Consider the following 18,696-nt stretch of genomic DNA (forward strand, 5'->3'; position numbering starts at 1 on the left):
GATACAGCACAGACATGGCAGGACCACATGTCTGATCAGAGCAGTTGTTGCTACGACCAGGAGCCACAGTGAGCTGCTGGGGACTGAGTCTTTGTTTTAGGAGAGGGAAGGGGAATGGGAATGGAGGGGGTCTCATTGGTGAGGGAGCCACCTCAGCTCCCCTGACTGGTGCTGGCCTTCATGGAGCCAGCCCTTAACTTGTTAAGAAGGGACCGGCAAACTAGTCAGAATAAAAAGGGAGGTTGGAGGAAAAGGCCCCAAGGACGGGAAATCAGACACGGAGGACACGGGTTTGTACTTAAATGTCTTTTACTTGAACTAATATTTGCCACCAAATGACATCACTTTGAATAGCTTAGAATAACAATAGGATCTGGCAAATAGAGCAAACAGCTTGCCAAAGCAAGAGTACATTAAGACGTATGGGTACATTTTTCTTCCTTCTTTGGTGAGCACTGCTCCTCGTTTTCGGTGTATTTATCTCGCGAATCGGCACACTGGCTCTACCTGCTACTGACTTGAGCTGGTCATAGCACTCCCTCCCCTGAAAAATAGTTACTATTCAACAGCATTTTCAATTTAAAACAAAACAAAAGAAGCAAAAGACTTGGATCAAACACAGCACAAAAGGGATTCGTGTGGTGGGAACGCCTGCTAGTAGTTGTCTACACTGGAAAAGCAGATCAAAGGTTAGGATACATTCCCCACTCTCTAACAGATGCTTTTTGAAAAGGCAGGGCTAGGGGACAAGGTGGCAGGAGCAGTTGCGGTCTTGTCTAGAAGAGAACCCAAACCTTTTGATGTATCAGAAAGCATCATGTAGGAAAGATTACATGAAAGGATATTGATTTTCAGAAATAAGAGTTTTAAGGAAGCTTTTAACACTTGCCGCTGAGCAACTTCAAGCCTACAAAAACAAGCCCCGAGGGTTTCAATCCATACTACGCAAGTAGAACAAAACTGCTGGATTAAATGTGAAGTTACTGTCTAGTAGGATCCCTACCCATCAATCAGATCAAACCCAAAAGGTGGAAAGAGTAGAGGGAAAACGGAGAATTAAAATAGAGCAATCGCGGGGGGGTGGGGGGACTTTCAGTGGGGCATTCTAAGGGGAGGAGAGCCAAATGGTTAGGATAGGAAGATATTTTGTGTGCACTTGAGAAATGACACTTTGACTGTGTTTGGGAAAGAGCAGTTGTTTGTATTAAAACTCCTCTCCCTGAGAACTCTGATGATGATGACGGCGGTACTAGTCTTGCCAAGCAAAACTAAAAGATCTTTAAAGGCCAAGGGTTCATAAGCCAGCAGCATTCCACCCTGGAAATAGCTGATCTGGGAGTCATGCAGGGGGCAGGGGGGAAGGAGGCAAGGGCTTCTGTTTGCATTTAGATTGACTTTCTTAGACCCTCTTCATCCCTCTGCCCATCAAGCAGGCAAACACCGTCATCACCATCTTGGGTTTCACTTCCACCAGGTCTTCAGGTAGAGCATAGACCCTGGCCCCGATTTTTCTGGCCATCGACACGGCATACCTATGGGTGTCCAGAGAACAACAAAATTAGGCCTGGTGCGTCCACAAAGGCCCCGGGCATTTTCAGTGCTCCTATTCTAGATGCTCTCAGCTAGAAATCATCTTGCTCTCTTGGGAATCCCACAGGGCTCTGGTGAGCACTTGGCTCACCAGGTCTCAAACTAATTCCTGACTCCCTAAGGTCAGCAAACCTTTCGCTAAACAAGACGCTAACGGGACGTTTGTGAGATCTCATTTATGACCCATTTCTTCTTTGTGGCTACTAACACACTCGGGGAGGGGGGCTGAAATGTTGTTTTTCAATAAATCAGGCACCTTCTGATAGGGCATTAAGTCTGACATAAAAGGGCAGAACTCGCCAGCCTCCCAACTCCACAGCTAAACCCAAGTGCGGGTGATTCCAGGGCCACTCCACAGATGGCAGAGACACTACAGCCCAAGGCCAGGGCCGCACTAAGCCACCGAAGAGGAAGATTTGGGGTCAAATAAACTTGAACGCTGCTGTTTGTCTTTTTTAAATAAAGCTTTTGGGTACCCCTGTTGTCAACACCCAGAAAACCCTCCTGCAAGCCGGCATCTACCCGGCACTTAGAGCAGGGCTTCTGCAGGGAGTCTATTAAGTGGGGAGGCCCTATGTGTTCACTAACCTCAGCTCAAAGTTAGCAGTTCCTTCAGTTTATCTAACTTTAGAGAAGGGCTCCGGAACCCCAACAGATTCAGAACTTGAGACTTAAAGTTTCTCAAGGTCTAAGCATGTAGTATCTCCTTTGGTTGTCTAAGTTACAAGTTAGGCGACTGAGGATATGAGAGATGTGATGAATCAGGCAATTTTAAAGTGTGGAGTGAGATTTGAACAAAGGGCTAGGCTGCTATGTGTACTGCCCTGTGGGTTAACACTAAGACAGGAGACAGGAGCCCAGACTGTCAGAGCAGCTCACTTGGCGTTGTTGTGGCGGTCGTCCTCAGTCAGGTTCCCGCTCTTCACGAGGTCGTAGTTAACACATCCCGGCTGGATGGCATCAATCAAGTCCACAACAGCCAAGCTTGAACTGATAGATTTGTCCTAGTACAAACAGAAGCGCAAAGCAAGTCAAGGTGGGCCTCCAGGAGCCCACATAGAGAGATGGGGCAGGAGAGAGGCCCAAAAGGGGAGGGACTTTGCCTTACTTTAAAGCTCTGGATAGAGGTGGATTTCCCAGCTTCCCCTAGTGTTCTGTTCACCCAGTTCACAATGATGTCATCGTTAGCTTTCTGTCCATCACCAAGATCTTCCAGGACATTCAAGGTATACCTGGAAAAGAGGTAAGTGCAGGTAAGAGGGAGAGGGCCTGGAGGGACACATCCTTTCTCATATATTTTCTCACAGCACATTTACAAGGCAGGAACCCTGGAAATAACAGAGAAAAACAAAGGACAGAAACAAAGGGGAGGGGAGAAAAAGAGGAGGAACAAGTACAAGATAGGGACAGGTAAACAATGAGGAAACACTGAGGCAGAAATATACAGAAGTGGGAGAGGAAGAGGGGGACGGGGGGACAGAGACAGAGATAAGGTGGGAGAGAAGGAGAAACATCAAGAAAGAAAAGAGACAAAAAAAGAAGGTAAAGAGAAAGGGGAGAGACACAGGGACAGATGGATTGTTAGATGATGGGACACAGAGACATCAACCTCTCTGTTATGCTCTCTCCCCCTCTTTCTCACTTCTCTGTGGCCACGTCTCTCTCAGGACAAAGAGGGAGATAGTAGGACACAAAGAAAAGGGTTAAAAGGAAAGGAGAGAGAGAAACACACAGGAACACATGAGTTCTTAGAAAGACAGTGGGGAAAAAAAGGTATCTCCCTCCCTCTATTCTCTCTCCCATTCTTTCTCAGGAAAAAGAGGGAGATAGTTGGGCTCAGAGAGAGAAAGAGAAAAAAGGGAGGGAGAGAAGGAGAGACACACAGGGACAGATGGGTTCTTCAAGAGATAGTGGGACAAAAGACACATCTCCCTCCTGTATTCTCTCTCACGTCTCTCTCTGTGTCCAAGTCTCTCTCAGGAAAAAAAGGGAGATAGTTGGACTAAGAGAAAGAGATAAAGAAGGAAAGAGAAAGAAACAGAGTGAAAGGAAAAAGAAGAGGGATGCAGAAAGAAGAGAGACACACAGGGACAGATGGGTTCTTTGAGAGATAGTGGGACACAAGAGACATCTCCCTCCCCCTATTCTCTCTCCCCCTCTTTCTCATGTCTCTCTCTGTGTCCAACTCTCTCAGGAAAAAGAGGGAGATAGTTGGACTCAGAGAGAGAAGATGATAAAGAGGGAGGGAGAGCAGGAGAGAGAGCGAGAAAGAAAGGGGACATAGAGAAAAAGGGTACAAGGAAAGGAGAGAGAGACACAGGGACACATGGGTTCTTTGAGAGATAGTGGGACACAAGAGACATCTCCCTCCCTCTATTCTCTCTCCCCCTCTTTCTCATGTCTCTCTCTGTGTCCAACTCTCTCTCAGGAAAAAGGAGGAGATAGTTGGACTCAGAGAAGATGATAAAGAGGGAGGGAGAGAAGGAGAGAGAGCTAGAAAGAAAAGGGACATAGAGAAAAAGGGTACAAGGAAAGGAGAGAGACACAGGGACAGATGGGTTCTTTGAGAGATAGTGGTACACAAGAGACATCTCCCTCCCCCTATTCTCTCTCCCCCTCTTTCTCATGTCTCTCTCTGTGTCCAACTCTCTCTCAGGAAAAAGAGGGAGATAGTTGGACTCAGAGAGAGAAGATGATAAAGAGGGAGGGAGACCAGGAGAGAGGGACACAGGGACAGATGGGTTCTTCCAGAGATAGTGGGACAGAAGAGACATCTCCCTCCCCCTATTCTCTCTCCCCCTCTTTCTCATGTCTCTCTCTGTGTCCAACTCTCTCTCAGGAAAAAGAAGGAGATAGTTGGACTCAGAGAGAGAAGATGATAAAGAGGGAGGGAGAGAAGGAGAGAGAAGAGGGACACAGAGAGAAAAGAGGTACATAGAAAGGAGAGAGGCACACAGGACAGATGGGTTCTTCCAGAGATAGTGGGACACAAGAGACATCTCCCTCCCCCTATTCTCTCTCCCCCTCTTTCTCATGTCTCTCTCTGTCTCCAACTCTCTCTCAGGAAAAAGGAGATAGTTGGACTCAGAGAGAAGATGATAAAGAGGGAGGGAGAGCAGGAGAGAGAGCCAGAAAGAAAGGGGACATAGAGAAAAAGGGTACAAGGAAAGGAGAGAGAGACACAGGGACAGATGGGTTCTTTGAGAGATAGTGGGACACAAGAGACATCTCCCTCCCCCTATTCTCTCTCCCCCTCTTTCTCATGTCTCTCTCTGTGTCCAATTCTCTCTCAGGAAAAAGAGGGAGATAGTTGGACTCAGAGAGAGAAGATGATAAAGAGGGAGGGAGACCAGGAGAGAGGGACACAGGGACAGATGGGTTCTTCCAGAGATAGTGGGACACAAGAGACATCTCCCTCCCTCTATTCTCTCTCCCCCTCTTTCTTATGTCTCTCTCTGTGTCCAACTCTCTCTCAGGAAAAAGACGGAGATAGTTGGACTCAGAGAGAGAAGATGATAAAGAGGGAGGGAGAGAAGGAGAGAGAAGAGGGACACAGAGAGAAAAGAGGTACATAGAAAGGAGAGAGGCACACAGGACAGATGGGTTCTTCCAGAGATAGTGGGACACAAGAGACATCTCCCTCCCCCTATTCTCTCTCCCCCTCTTTCTCATGTCTCTCTCTGTCTCCAACTCTCTCTCAGGAAAAAGGAGATAGTTGGACTCAGAGAGAAGATGATAAAGAGGGAGGGAGAGCAGGAGAGAGAGCCAGAAAGAAAGGGGACATAGAGAAAAAGGGTACAAGGAAAGGAGAGAGAGACACAGGGACAGATGGGTTCTTTGAGAGATAGTGGGACACAAGAGACATCTCCCTCCCCCTATTCTCTCTCCCCCTCTTTCTCATGTCTCTCTCTGTGTCCAACTCTCTCTCAGGAAAAAGAGGGAGATAGTTGGACTCAGAGAGAGAAGATGATAAAGAGGGAGGGAGAGAAGGAGAGAGAAGAGGGACACAGAGAGAAAAGAGGTACATAGAAAGGAGAGAGGCACACAGGACAGATGGGTTCTTCCAGAGATAGTGGGACACAAGAGACATCTCCCTCCCCCTATTCTCTCTCCCCCTCTTTCTCATGTCTCTCTCTGTCTCCAACTCTCTCTCAGGAAAAAGGAGATAGTTGGACTCAGAGAGAAGATGATAAAGAGGGAGGGAGAGCAGGAGAGAGAGTGAGAAAGAAAGGGGAAATAGAGAAAAAGGGTACAAGGAAAGGAGAGAGAGACACAGGGACAGATGGGTTCTTTGAGAGATAGTGGGACACAAGAGACATGTCCCTCCCTCTATTCTCTCTCCCCCACTTTCTCACGTCCCTCTCTGTGTCCAACTCTCTCTCAGGAAAAAGGAGGAGATAGTTGGACTCAGAAAGAGAAGATGATAAAGAGGGAGGGAGACCAGGAGAGAGGGACACAGGGACAGATGGGTTCTTCCAGAGATAGTGGGACACAAGAGACATCTCCCTCCCTCTATTCTCTCTCCCCCTCTTTCTCATGTCTCTCTCTGTGTCCAACTCTCTCTCAGGAAAAAGAGGGAGATAGTTGGACTCAGAGAGAGAAGATGATAAAGAGGGAGGGAGAGCAGGAGAGAGAGCCAGAAAGAAAAGGGACATAGAGAAAAATGGTACAAGGAAAGGAGAGAGAGACACAGGGACAGATGGGTTCTTTGAGAGATAGTGGTACACAAGAGACATCTCCCTCCCCCTATTCTCTCTCCCCCTCTTTCTCATGTCTCTCTCTGTGTCCAACTCTCTCTCAGGAAAAAGAGGGAGATAGTTGGACTCAGAGAGAGAAGATGATAAAGAGGGAGGGAGAGAAGGAGAGAGAAGAGGGACATAGAAAGGAGAGAGGCACACAGGACAGATGGGTTCTTCCAGAGATAGTGGGACACAAGAGACATCTCCCTCCCCCTATTCTCTCTCCCCCTCTTTCTCATGTCTCTCTCTGTCTCCAACTCTCTCTCAGGAAAAAGGAGATAGTTGGACTCAGAGAGAAGATGATAAAGAGGGAGGGAGAGCAGGAGAGAGAGTGAGAAAGAAAGGGGAAATAGAGAAAAAGGGTACAAGGAAAGGAGAGAGAGACACAGGGACAGATGGGTTCTTTGAGAGATAGTGGTACACAAGAGACATGTCCCTCCCTCTATTCTCTCTCCCCCACTTTCTCACGTCCCTCTCTGTGTCCAACTCTCTCTCAGGAAAAAGGAGGAGATAGTTGGACTCAGAAAGAGAAGATGATAAAGAGGGAGGGAGACCAGGAGAGAGGGACACAGGGACAGATGGGTTCTTCCAGAGATAGTGGGACACAAGAGACATCTCCCTCCCTCTATTCTCTCTCCCCCTCTTTCTTATGTCTCTCTCTGTGTCCAACTCTCTCTCAGGAAAAAGAGGGAGATAGTTGGACTCAGAGAGAGAAGATGATAAAGAGGGAGGGAGAGAAGGAGAGAGAAGAGGGACACAGAGAGAAAAGAGGTACATAGAAAGGAGAGAGGCACAGGGACAGATGGGTTCTTCCAGAGATAGTGGGACACAAGAGACATCTCCCTCCCCCTATTCTCTCTCCCCCTCTTTCTCATGTCTCTCTCTGTCTCCAACTCTCTCTCAGGAAAAAGAGGGAGATAGTTGGACTCAGAGAGAGAAGATGATAATGAGGGAGGGAGAGCAGGAGAGAGAGTGAGATAGAAAAGGGACATAGAGAAAAATGGTACAAGGAAAGGAGAGAGAGACACAGGGACAGATGGGTTCTTTGAGAGATAGTGGGACACAAGAGACATCTCCCTCCCTCTATTCTCTCTCCCCCACTTTCTCATGTCGCTCTCTGTGTCCAACTCTCTCTCAGGAAAAAGGAGGAGATAGTTGGACTCAGAGAGAGAAGATGATAAAGAGGGAGGGAGAGAAGGAGAGAGAAGAGGGACACAGAGAGAAAAGAGGTACATAGAAAGGAGAGAGGCACACAGGACAGATGGGTTCTTCCAGAGATAGTGGGACACACGAGACATCTCCCTCCCTCTATTCTCTCTGTCCCTCTTTCTCACGTCTCTCTCTGTGTCCAACTCTCTCTCAGGAAAAAGAAGGAGATAGTTGGACTCAGAGAGAAGATGATAAAGAGGGAGGGAGAGCAGGAGAGAGAGCGAGAAAGAAAGGGGACATAGAGAAAAAGGGTACAAGGAAAGGAGAGAGAGACACAGGGACAGATGGGTTCTTTGAGAGATAGTGGGACACAAGAGACATCTCCCTCCCTCTATTCTCTCTCCCCCTCTTTCTCATGTCGCTCTCTGTGTCCAGCTCTCTCTCAGGAAAAAGAGGGAGATAGTTGGACTCAGAGAGAGAAGATGATAAAGAGGGAGGGAGAGCAGGAGAGAGAGCCAGAAAGAAAAGGGACATAGAGAAAAATGGTACAAGGAAAGGAGAGAGAGACACAGGGACAGATGGGTTCTTTGAGAGATAGTGGGACACAAGAGACATCTCCCTCCCTCTATTCTCTCTCTGTGTCCAACTCTCTCTCAGGAAAAAGGAGGAGATAGTTGGACTCAGAGAGAGAAGATAATAAAGAGGGAGGGAGAGAAGGAGAGAGAAGAGGGACACAGAGAGAAAAGAGGTACAGAGAAAGGAGAGAGGCACACAGGACAGATGGGTTCTTCCAGAGATAGTGGGACACAAGAGACATCTCCCTCCCTCTATTCTCTCTGTCCCTCTCTGTCTCCAACTCTCTCTCAGGAAAAAGAAAGAGATAGTTGCACTCAGAGAGAGAAGATGATAATGAGGGAGGGAGAGCAGGAGAGAGTGTGAGAGAGACACAGGGACAAATGGGTTCTTTGAGAGATAGTGGGACACAAGAGACATCTCCCTCCCTCTATTCTCTCTCCCCCACTTTCTCATGTCTCTCTCCGTGTCCAACTCTCTCTCAGGAAAAAGGAGGAGATAGTTGGACTCAGAGAGAGAAGATGATAAAGAGGGAGGGAGAGAAGGAGAGAGAAGAGGGACACAGAGAGAAAAGAGGTACAGAGAAAGGAGAGAGGCACACAGGACAGATGGGTTCTTCCAGAGATAGTGGGACACACGAGACATCTCCCTCCCTCTATTCTCTCTGTCCCTCTTTCTCACGTCTCTCTCTGTGTCCAACTCTCTCTCAGGAAAAAGAAGGAGATAGTTGGACTCAGAGAGAAGATGATTAAGAGGGAGGGAGAGCAGGAGAGAGAGCGAGAAAGAAAGGGGACATAGAGAAAAAGGGTACAAGGAAAGGAGAGAGAGACACAGGGACACATGAGTTCTTTGAGAGATAGTGGGACACAAGAGAAATCTCCCTCCCTCTATTCTCTCTCCCCCTCTTTCTCATGTCTCTCTCTGTGTCCAACTCTCTCTCAGGAAAAAGAGGGAGATAGTTGGACTCAGAGAGAGAAGATGATAAAGAGGGAGGGAGAGAAAGAGAGAGAAAAGGGACTGAGAGAGAAAAGAAGTACAGAGAAAGGAGAGAAACACAGGGACAGATGGGTTCTTCCAGAGATAGTGGGACACAAGAGACATCTCCCTCCCTCTATTCTCTCTCCCCCTCTTTCTCATGTCGCTCTCTGTGTCCAACTCTCTCTCAGGAAAAAGGAGGAGATAGTTGGACTCAGAGAGAGAAGATGATAAAGAGGGAGGGAGAGCAGGAGAGAGAGTGAGATAGAAAAGGGACATAGAGAAAAATGGTACAAGGAAAGGAGAGAGAGACACAGGGACAAATGGGTTCTTTGAGAGATAGTGGGACACAAGAGACATCTCCCTCCCTCTATTCTCTCTCCCCCTCTTTCTCATGTCGCTCTCTGTGTCCAACTCTCTCTCAGGAAAAAGGAGGAGATAGTTGGACTCAGAGAGAGAAGATGATAAAGAGGGAGGGAGAGAAGGAGAGAGAAAAGGGACAGAGAGAGAAAAGAAGTACAGAGAAAGGAGAGAAACACAGGGACAGATGGGTTCTTCCAGAGATAGTGGGACACAAGAGACATCTCCCTCCCTCTATTCTCTCTGTCGCTCTTTCTCATGTCGCTCTCTGTGTCCAACTCTCTCTCAGGAAAAAGAGGGAGATAGTTGGACTCAGAGAGAGAAGATGATAAAGAGGGAGGGAGACCAGGAGAGAGAGCGAGAAAGAAAGGGGAAATAGAGAAAAAGGGTACAAGGAAAGGAGAGAGAGACACAGGGACAAATGGGTTCTTTGAGAGATAGTGGGACACAAGAGACATCTCCCTCCCTCTATTCTCTCTCCCCCTCTTTCTCATGTCGCTCTCTGTGTCCAACTCTCTCTCAGGAAAAAGGAGGAGATAGTTGGACTCAGAGAGAGAAGATGATAAAGAGGGAGGGAGAGAAGGAGAGAGAAGAGGGACACAGAGAGAAAAGAGGTACATAGAAAGGAGAGAGGCACAGGGACAGATGGGTTCTTCCAGAGATAGTGGGACACAAGAGACATCTCCCTCCCTCTATTCTCTCTCCCCCACTTTCTCATGTCTCTCTCTGTGTCCAATTCTCTCTCAGGAAAAAGGAGGAGATAGTTGGACTCAGAGAGAGAAGATGATAAAGAGGGAGGGAGAGCAGGAGAGAGAGCCAGAAAGAAAGGGGACATAGAGAAAAAGGGTACAAGGAAAGGAGAGAGAGACACAGGGACAGATGGGTTCTTTGAGAGATAGTGGTACACAAGAGACATCTCCCTCCCTCTATTCTCTCTCCCCCTCTTTCTCATGTCTCTCTCTGTGTCCAACTCTCTCTCAGGAAAAAGAGGGAGATAGTTGGACTCAGAGAGAGAAGAGGATAAAGAGGGAGGGAGAGCAGGAGAGAGAGCCAGAAAGAAAGGGGACATAGAGAAAAAGGGTACAAGGAAAGGAGAGAGAGACACAGGGACAGATGGGTTCTTTGAGAGATAGTGGGACACAAGAGACATCTCCCTCCCTCTATTCTCTCTCCCCCTCTTTCTCATGTCGCTCTCTGTGTCCAACTCTCTCTCAGGAAAAAGAGGGAGATAGTTGGACTCAGAGAGAGAAGATGATAAAGAGGGAGGGAGAGAAGGAGAGAGAAGAGGGACACAGAGAGAAAAGAGGTACATAGAAAGGAGAGAGGCACACAGGACAGATGGGTTCTTCCAGAGACAGTGGGACACAAGAGACATCTCCCTCCCTCTATTCTCTCTCCCCCTCTTTCTCATGTCTCTCTCTGTGTCCAATTCTCTCTCAGGAAAAAGAGGGAGATAGTTGGACTCAGAGAGAGAAGATGATAAAGAGGGAGGGAGACCAGGAGAGAGGGACACAGGGACAGATGGGTTCTTTGAGAGATAGTGGGACACAAGAGAAATCTCCCTCCCTCTATTCTCTCTCCCCCTCTTTCTCACGTCTCTCTCTGTGTCCAACTCTCTCTCAGGAAAAAGAGGGAGAGAGACCAGGAGAGAGAGCCAGAAAGAAAAGGGACATAGAGAAAAATGGTACAAGGAAAGGAGAGAGAGACAAAGGGACAGATGGGTTCTTTGAGAGATAGTGGGACACAAGAGACATCTCCCTCCCCCTATTCTCTTTCCCCCTCTTTCTCACGTCTCTCTCTGTGTCCAACTCTCTCTCAGGAAAAAGAGGGAGATAGTTGGACTCAGAGAGAGAAGATGATAAAGAGGGAGGGAGAGAAGGAGAGAGAAAAGGGACTGAGAGAGAAAAGAAGTACAGAGAAAGGAGAGAAACACAGGGACAGATGGGTTCTTCCAGAGATAGTGGGACACAAGAGACATCTCCCTCCCTCTATTCTCTCTCCCCCTCTTTCTCATGTCTCTCTCTGTGTCCAATTCTCTCTCAGGAAAAAGAGGGAGATAGTTGGACTCAGAGAGAGAAGATGATAAAGAGGGAGGGAGAGCAGGAGAGAGAGCCAGAAAGAAAAGGGACATAGAGAAAAATGGTACAAGGAAAGGAGAGAGAGACACAGGGACAAATGGGTTCTTTGAGAGATAGTGGGACACAAGAGACATCTCCCTCCCCCTATTCTCTCTCCCCCTCTTTCTCATGTCTCTCTCTGTGTCCAACTCTCTCTCAGGAAAAAGAGGGAGATAGTTGGACTCAGAGAGAGAAGATGATAAAGAGGGAGGGAGACCAGGAGAGAGAGCGAGAAAGAAAGGGGACATAGAGAAAAAGGGTACAAGGAAAGCAGGGAGAGACACAGGGACACATGGGTTCTTTGAGAGATAGTGGGACACAAGAGACATCTCCCTCCCTCTATTCTCTCTCCCCCTCTTTCTCATGTCTCTCTATGTGTCCAACTCTCTCTCAGGAAAAAGAGGGAGATAGTTGGACTCGGAGAGAGAAGAGGGACACAGAGAGAAAAGAGGTACATAGAAAGGAGAGAGGCACACAGGACAGATGGGTTCTTCCAGAGATAGTGGGACACACGAGACATCTCCCTCCCTCTATTCTCTCTGTCCCTCTTTCTCACGTCTCTCTCTGTGTCCAACTCTCTCTCAGGAAAAAGGAGGAGATAGTTGGACTCAGAGAGAGAAGATGATAAAGAGGGAGGGAGAGCAGGAGAGAGAGCCAGAAAGAAAGGGGACATAGAGAAAAAGGGTACAAGGAAAGGAGAGAGAGACACAGGGACAGATGGGTTCTTTGAGAGATAGTGGGACACAAGAGACATCTCCCTCCCTCTATTCTCTCTCCCCCTCTTCTCATGTCGCTCTCTGTGTCCAACTCTCTCTCAGGAAAAAGAGGGAGATAGTTGGACTCAGAGAGAGAAGAGGATAAAGAGGGAGGGAGAGCAGGAGAGAGAGCCAGAAAGAAAGGGGACATAGAGAAAAAGGGTACAAGGAAAGGAGAGAGAGACACAGGGACAGATGGGTTCTTTGAGAGATAGTGGGACACAAGAGACATCTCCCTCCCTCTATTCTCTCTCCCCCTCTTTCTCATGTCGCTCTCTGTGTCCAACTCTCTCTCAGGAAAAAGGAGGAGATAGTTGGACTCAGAGAGAGAAGATGATAAAGAGGGAGGGAGAGAAGGAGAGAGAAGAGGGACACAGAGAGAAAAGAGGTACATAGAAAGGAGAGAGGCACACAGGACAGATGGGTTCTTCCAGAGACAGTGGGACACAAGAGACATCTCCCTCCCTCTATTCTCTCTCCCCCTCTTTCTCATGTCTCTCTCTGTGTCCAATTCTCTCTCAGGAAAAAGAGGGAGATAGTTGGACTCAGAGAGAGAAGATGATAAAGAGGGAGGGAGACCAGGAGAGAGGGACACAGGGACAGATGGGTTCTTCCAGAGATAGTGGGACACAAGAGACATCTCCCTCCCTCTATTCTCTCTCCCCCTCTTTCTCATGTCTCTCTCTGTGTCCAACTCTCTCTCAGGAAAAAGAGGGAGATAGTTGGACTCAGAGAGAGAAGATGATAAAGAGGGAGGGAGAGAAGGAGAGAGAAGAGGGACACAGAGAGAAAAGAGGTACATAGAAAGGAGAGAGGCACACAGGACAGATGGGTTCTTCCAGAGATAGTGGGACACAAGAGACATCTCCCTCCCCCTATTCTCTCTCCCCCTCTTTCTCATGTCTCTCTCTGTCTCCAACTCTCTCTCAGGAAACAGAAGGAGATAGTTGGACTCAGAGAGAGAAGATGATAACGAGGGAGGGAGAGCAGGAGAGAGAGTGAGAAAGAAAGGGGACATAGAGAAAAAGGGTACAAGGAAAGGAGAGAGAGACACAGGGACAGATGGGTTCTTTGAGAGATAGTGGGACACAAGAGACATCTCCCTCCCTCTATTCTCTCTCCCCCTCTTTCTCATGTCGCTCTCTGTGTCCAACTCTCTCTCAGGAAAAAGGAGGAGATAGTTGGACTCAGAGAGAGAAGATGATAAAGAGGGAGGGAGAGAAGGAGAGAGAAGAGGGACACAGAGAGAAAAGAGGTACATAGAAAGGAGAGAGGCACACAGGACAGATGGGTTCTTCCAGAGACAGTGGGACACAAGAGACATCTCCCTCCCTCTATTCTCTCTCCCCCTCTTTCTCATGTCTCTCTCTGTGTCCAATTCTCTCTCAGGAAAAAGAGGGAGATAGTTGGACTCAGAGAGAGAAGATGATAAAGAGGGAGGGAGACCAGGAGAGAGGGACACAGGGACAGATGGGTTCTTCCAGAGATAGTGGGACACAAGAGACATCTCCCTCCCTCTATTCTCTCTCCCCCTCTTTCTCATGTCTCTCTCTGTGTCCAACTCTCTCTCAGGAAAAAGAGGGAGATAGTTGGACTCAGAGAGAGAAGATGATAAAGAGGGAGGGAGAGAAGGAGAGAGAAGAGGGACACAGAGAGAAAAGAGGTACATAGAAAGGAGAGAGGCACACAGGACAGATGGGTTCTTCCAGAGATAGTGGGACACAAGAGACATCTCCCTCCCCCTATTCTCTCTCCCCCTCTTTCTCATGTCTCTCTCTGTCTCCAACTCTCTCTCAGGAAACAGAAGGAGATAGTTGGACTCAGAGAGAGAAGATGATAACGAGGGAGGGAGAGCAGGAGAGAGAGTGAGAAAGAAAGGGGACATAGAGAAAAAGGGTACAAGGAAAGGAGAGAGAGACACAGGGACAGATGGGTTCTTTGAGAGATAGTGGGACACAAGAGACATCTCCCTCCCTCTATTCTCTCTCCCCCTCTTTCTCATGTCGCTCTCTGTGTCCAACTCTCTCTCAGGAAAAAGGAGGAGATAGTTGGACTCAGAGAGAGAAGATGATAAAGAGGGAGGGAGAGAAGGAGAGAGAAGAGGGACACAGAGAGAAAAGAGGTACATAGAAAGGAGAGAGGCACACAGGACAGATGGGTTCTTCCAGAGACAGTGGGACACAAGAGACATCTCCCTCCCTCTATTCTCTCTCCCCCTCTTTCTCATGTCTCTCTCTGTGTCCAATTCTCTCTCAGGAAAAAGAGGGAGATAGTTGGACTCAGAGAGAGAAGATGATAAAGAGGGAGGGAGACCAGGAGAGAGGGACACAGGGACAGATGGGTTCTTCCAGAGATAGTGGGACACAAGAGACATCTCCCTCCCTCTATTCTCTCTCCCCCTCTTTCTCATGTCTCTCTCTGTGTCCAACTCTCTCTCAGGAAAAAGAGGGAGATAGTTGGACTCAGAGAGAGAAGATGATAAAGAGGGAGGGAGAGAAGGAGAGAGAAGAGGGACACAGAGAGAAAAGAGGTACATAGAAAGGAGAGAGGCACACAGGACAGATGGGTTCTTCCAGAGATAGTGGGACACAAGAGACATCTCCCTCCCCCTATTCTCTCTCCCCCTCTTTCTCATGTCTCTCTCTGTCTCCAACTCTCTCTCAGGAAACAGAAGGAGATAGTTGGACTCAGAGAGAGAAGATGATAACGAGGGAGGGAGAGCAGGAGAGAGAGTGAGAAAGAAAGGGGACATAGAGAAAAAGGGTACAAGGAAAGGAGAGAGAGACACAGGGACAGATGGGTTCTTTGAGAGATAGTGGGACACAAGAGACATCTCCCTCCCTCTATTCTCTCTCCCCCTCTCTGTGTCCAACTCTCTGTCAGCAGAAATAGAGAGATAGTTCGACACAGTGAGACAAGGTGATAAAGAGGGGAAGAAAGAAGCAGAGAGGGGAAACAGAAGAGGGACACAGAGGGAGGTCGTTGGACATAGAGAGAGAAATAGATAAAGAGGGAGCAGACATGGATACAGAAAGAAGAGGATCACAGAGAGAGAAAAGAGGTACACCGGAAGGAGAGAGACACTCATGGACAGATGGGTTGTTAGATGGTGGGACACAGAGGAATCTTCCTCCCTCTATTCTCTCTCCCGTGTCTGTGTCCAACTCTCTGTCAGAAGAGGTAGTTGTACATTGAGAGAGAAAGAGATAAAGAGGGAGGGAGAGAAGGGGAGAGAACGAATAGAGACAGAAAGAAGAGGGACACTTAGGGAGGTAATTGGACACAGAGAGAGAAACAAGGTACAAGGAAAGGAGAGAGAGACACAGGGACAGATGGGTTTTTATAGAGACAGTGGGACACAAGATTCATCTCCCTCTCAGGAGAAAGGGGGTGATAGTTGAACATGGTCAGAGAGAGCCACAGAGACATCTCACTCCACCTCTTTCTCACATATTTGTTTCCAATTATGTCTCTGTCAGGATAAAGGGGCAGATAAAGACATAGTTGGACACAGAAAGATGTGAAATGGGAGAGAAAAAGAGACTGACAGAGATACACAGGAATGGAGACAGGAAGAAGGGAGACAAGGAGTGGGAAAAGAGAGAGTGGGACACAGAGACATCTCCCTTCCATATTTTTCTGCATACAATTTTCTTTCAGAGGAACAAGAGGCAGGCTATGGATGGTGTTTAACCACAGAGACAGGGCAAAGAGCCTGACAGAAATGGGTACCAGATAGATCAGAGAATGTTATGTACGGTCATGGGGTTGGGGGGAGAGCAGCTGAGACAACACAGGGATGTTTACACACGTTGATGGGGAGAAAAAGAGAAAGAAAACAGGGTGAGTGACACCGACCTGGACAAAGAGACAAAAGTAAAGATTGAGAGGTGGTAAAAAGATAGAGGGACAAAAAAGAGAGGAATACACAGAGGTGGGGGTGTTATAGAGGGTAAGATAGAGGAGAGAATACAGAGAGATACTTATACAGATTTAGAAATGGGGTGTGAAGAACAGCCTCAGAGACAGACAGGAAGGGTAAGAGACAGAGCAGCAGACAGCCCACCGGAGTGCTACTCACCTTCTCATCAGCTGCCAGACCAGAGCTAAGGTAAGGGTTGGGTTGCCATCATTGAGATCCTGCCCACCGATGCCAACCAGGGAGAATTTGGCAGGGTGCTTCCCCAAATCCACAGCATAGTTGCAGTTTTCCAGCTGTGTACAGACACATATATACTTTGTGAGCAATTCCAGAAGGAACAGGAACCACAACAGACACAGGCTGGGAGACAGCAGTTTCCAGGGGATCCCTGGCCCGGCCCGCTACCTTTTTCATGTTGGCGCCCAGCTTGGGATATGGAGGCTTGTTGACCTTATTCCAGTCAACGGGGACTTTGATCCTTTCGTACAGCTGTAAGATGACCAGGGCATCCTGCAGGTCTCTAAAGAGAAGGGGAAGAGAAAGGAGTCAGTGCCTTCACAGAGTCTTGGCCCCTAGCTATAAGAGCCAGTGGTAGGCAGAACATGGCACTGCCATTTGAGCTGCGCTATAGCCCAAAAGGGAAGTCCCAGAACTCACTCTGGTCCTGCTTACTAGAAACAATTCTCATTTTAAAAAGGAAACCAACAAGATGATGAACAGGCTGATTTGAGAAAGATCTGGAAAGGTTTATGGGAACCAATGCTGAGTAAAACAAGCAGAACTAGGAAAACATTATACACAATAACAGCAAGAATAGGGGTGATCAAATATGAAAGACTCGGTTCTTCTCAGCAGGTCAGCCCTCCAAGGCCACCCCAACAGACCTTGGACAGAAAATGCCATCTGCATCCAGGAAAAAAAAATATCGAGGATGAATGTAAATCAGCACACGCTACGTTTACTGCTTTTTCTCGCCCAACATGATTCACAAAGCAATGTGTATTAAAAATAAACTGAGTAGAAGGAATAAAGAAAAGGAAATCCCCAAACTACCAAAAACCAAGTTCCCTTTGCTTTGCCAGACAGACTTACCCATACAGATGGTTTACGTGAGGGTTAACACCAAGTGAATTCATCCAATTACGAAAAGTTCTTTCTTCTCGGGTTTCTCCTGTTGAAAATTGACTTTATAAATATTTCTCAAGAGTATGCAAATGCACGTCTGCACAGGCAGAATCTGAGACTCACGCAATACTGACACCTGGGGAGAGTAAGGGAGGCCCTCCAATTGTCCTCCGTGATTCAAGAGCACATCCAAAATTACATCTGTTCATGCGACAAATGAAGTGAATGTGGGAAACCTAAGAACTAAGAGCTCTGTAAGGGCAGTACCTAAGCCGAAACAGATCGTCCTTAACCGGGTGGGGATCTGGAGACATTCAGGAAGACAGTCTTTCCACAAATCATCCCCCAGCAGACTTTACTCTCTGGCCTTTGTTCCTCAGAAGGGAGCCCCGGCTCCCCCTTCTACTAATCTCTGCCCCATTATCTATATGAGCTGCCTCCATGTGACAAAACCAGTTAAGCGGGAGAAACAAACAAACCCGAAATTCTCAACTCCGCTCGGACTCTTAAGCGGCCACTGGGGAGCGCGAACAGTTGTGGAAGTTACCCGGGCCTTCTGACCAGATGTGTTAAGAAAGGATGACATCTGAGAGAGGGCCGGGCAGGATTCCTAAGATAGTTTTCCCTTTGACTCCAAGGGGAATGAAATGGAAAAGAGGTCTTTTGCTCATTCCAAAGGGAAACTCTGAGCAGAAGTTCTGAGAATAGGGAAATAAATGGCCCTAGAGTATGAGTACATTAGTTGCAATCTCAGCTGTGTGACTTTCATCAAGTTAATTAATGTCTCTGGGTCTGGGTTGGTTTCTTCCTCTAAAAATTAGTAGATTTAATCGTTAATAAAGGGCTAAGTGGGAGTGAGGAAGAGAGAACGGGAGGGTCTGAGTGACATAAAAACAAGATAGCAAAGAAATCTATTTAAAGATAAAACAATTATTAGGTTAAACTAGATATTCTTTATGGTGTCTTTTGGTTCTGAATTGTATGATTTTAAGCTCCAAAGCAGACCAGAGATCAGTCCCTGAGTAGACAGAAGAGCACAACCTCAAGCGATCATCCAAATCAAACCACTCAGAATACATACAGAATACATACAGGAGGCAAGTGATGCAAGTCACACAGTGATGCGGCAAACTCTCAGAAGAGCACACGCTAGAACTGGATCTCTTTGATGCCTTCTGAAAGGGGTCCCTTTGCACCACACCAAAGGGCACATGACAGCAAGGTCTATGTTGCAGATTATGGAACCCAGTCAATCCTCCAACTCCATAAATCTGTTAACTGCTCCTAACAACTGCTCTTCGGTAGGATAATCAACTTAACATTGGGAATCTAATCAGCTAATCCATTACTTCAATGAGGAAGAACAGAAGGAGCCCAACATTTGGAAGGCT

General features: G+C 47.5%; 1 protein-coding gene and 1 long non-coding RNA gene across 3 annotated transcripts in view; one reads left to right on the plus strand and one right to left on the minus strand.

The window, feature by feature from the left end:
• Positions 1-291: 291 nt before the first annotated feature.
• The window catches only part of PLS3 (plastin 3), a 111,139-nt gene continuing 92,734 nt past the window's right edge, over positions 292-18,696 (minus strand). For both annotated transcript variants that reach the window (XM_051969263.1, XM_051969262.1), the window contains 6 exons: positions 17,273-17,351; positions 16,586-16,700; positions 16,340-16,473; positions 2,699-2,822; positions 2,470-2,594; positions 292-1,532 (listed from right to left, as the gene is read on the minus strand). In XM_051969263.1, the coding sequence (XP_051825223.1) occupies positions 1,400-1,532; positions 2,470-2,594; positions 2,699-2,822; positions 16,340-16,473; positions 16,586-16,700; positions 17,273-17,351 (710 nt within the window). In that variant the 3' untranslated portion in view covers positions 292-1,399. The remainder of the gene's footprint in view (positions 1,533-2,469; positions 2,595-2,698; positions 2,823-16,339; positions 16,474-16,585; positions 16,701-17,272; positions 17,352-18,696) is intronic.
• LOC127543229 (uncharacterized) lies at positions 8,505-12,084 on the plus strand. The gene is made up of 2 exons (XR_007949163.1): positions 8,505-8,627; positions 11,955-12,084. It is a non-coding gene; the product is annotated as an uncharacterized LOC127543229 (long non-coding RNA).

The sequence above is a fragment of the Antechinus flavipes genome, chromosome X (genome assembly GCF_016432865.1).
Source record: "Antechinus flavipes isolate AdamAnt ecotype Samford, QLD, Australia chromosome X, AdamAnt_v2, whole genome shotgun sequence".
Classification (NCBI taxonomy): domain Eukaryota; kingdom Metazoa; phylum Chordata; class Mammalia; order Dasyuromorphia; family Dasyuridae; genus Antechinus; species Antechinus flavipes.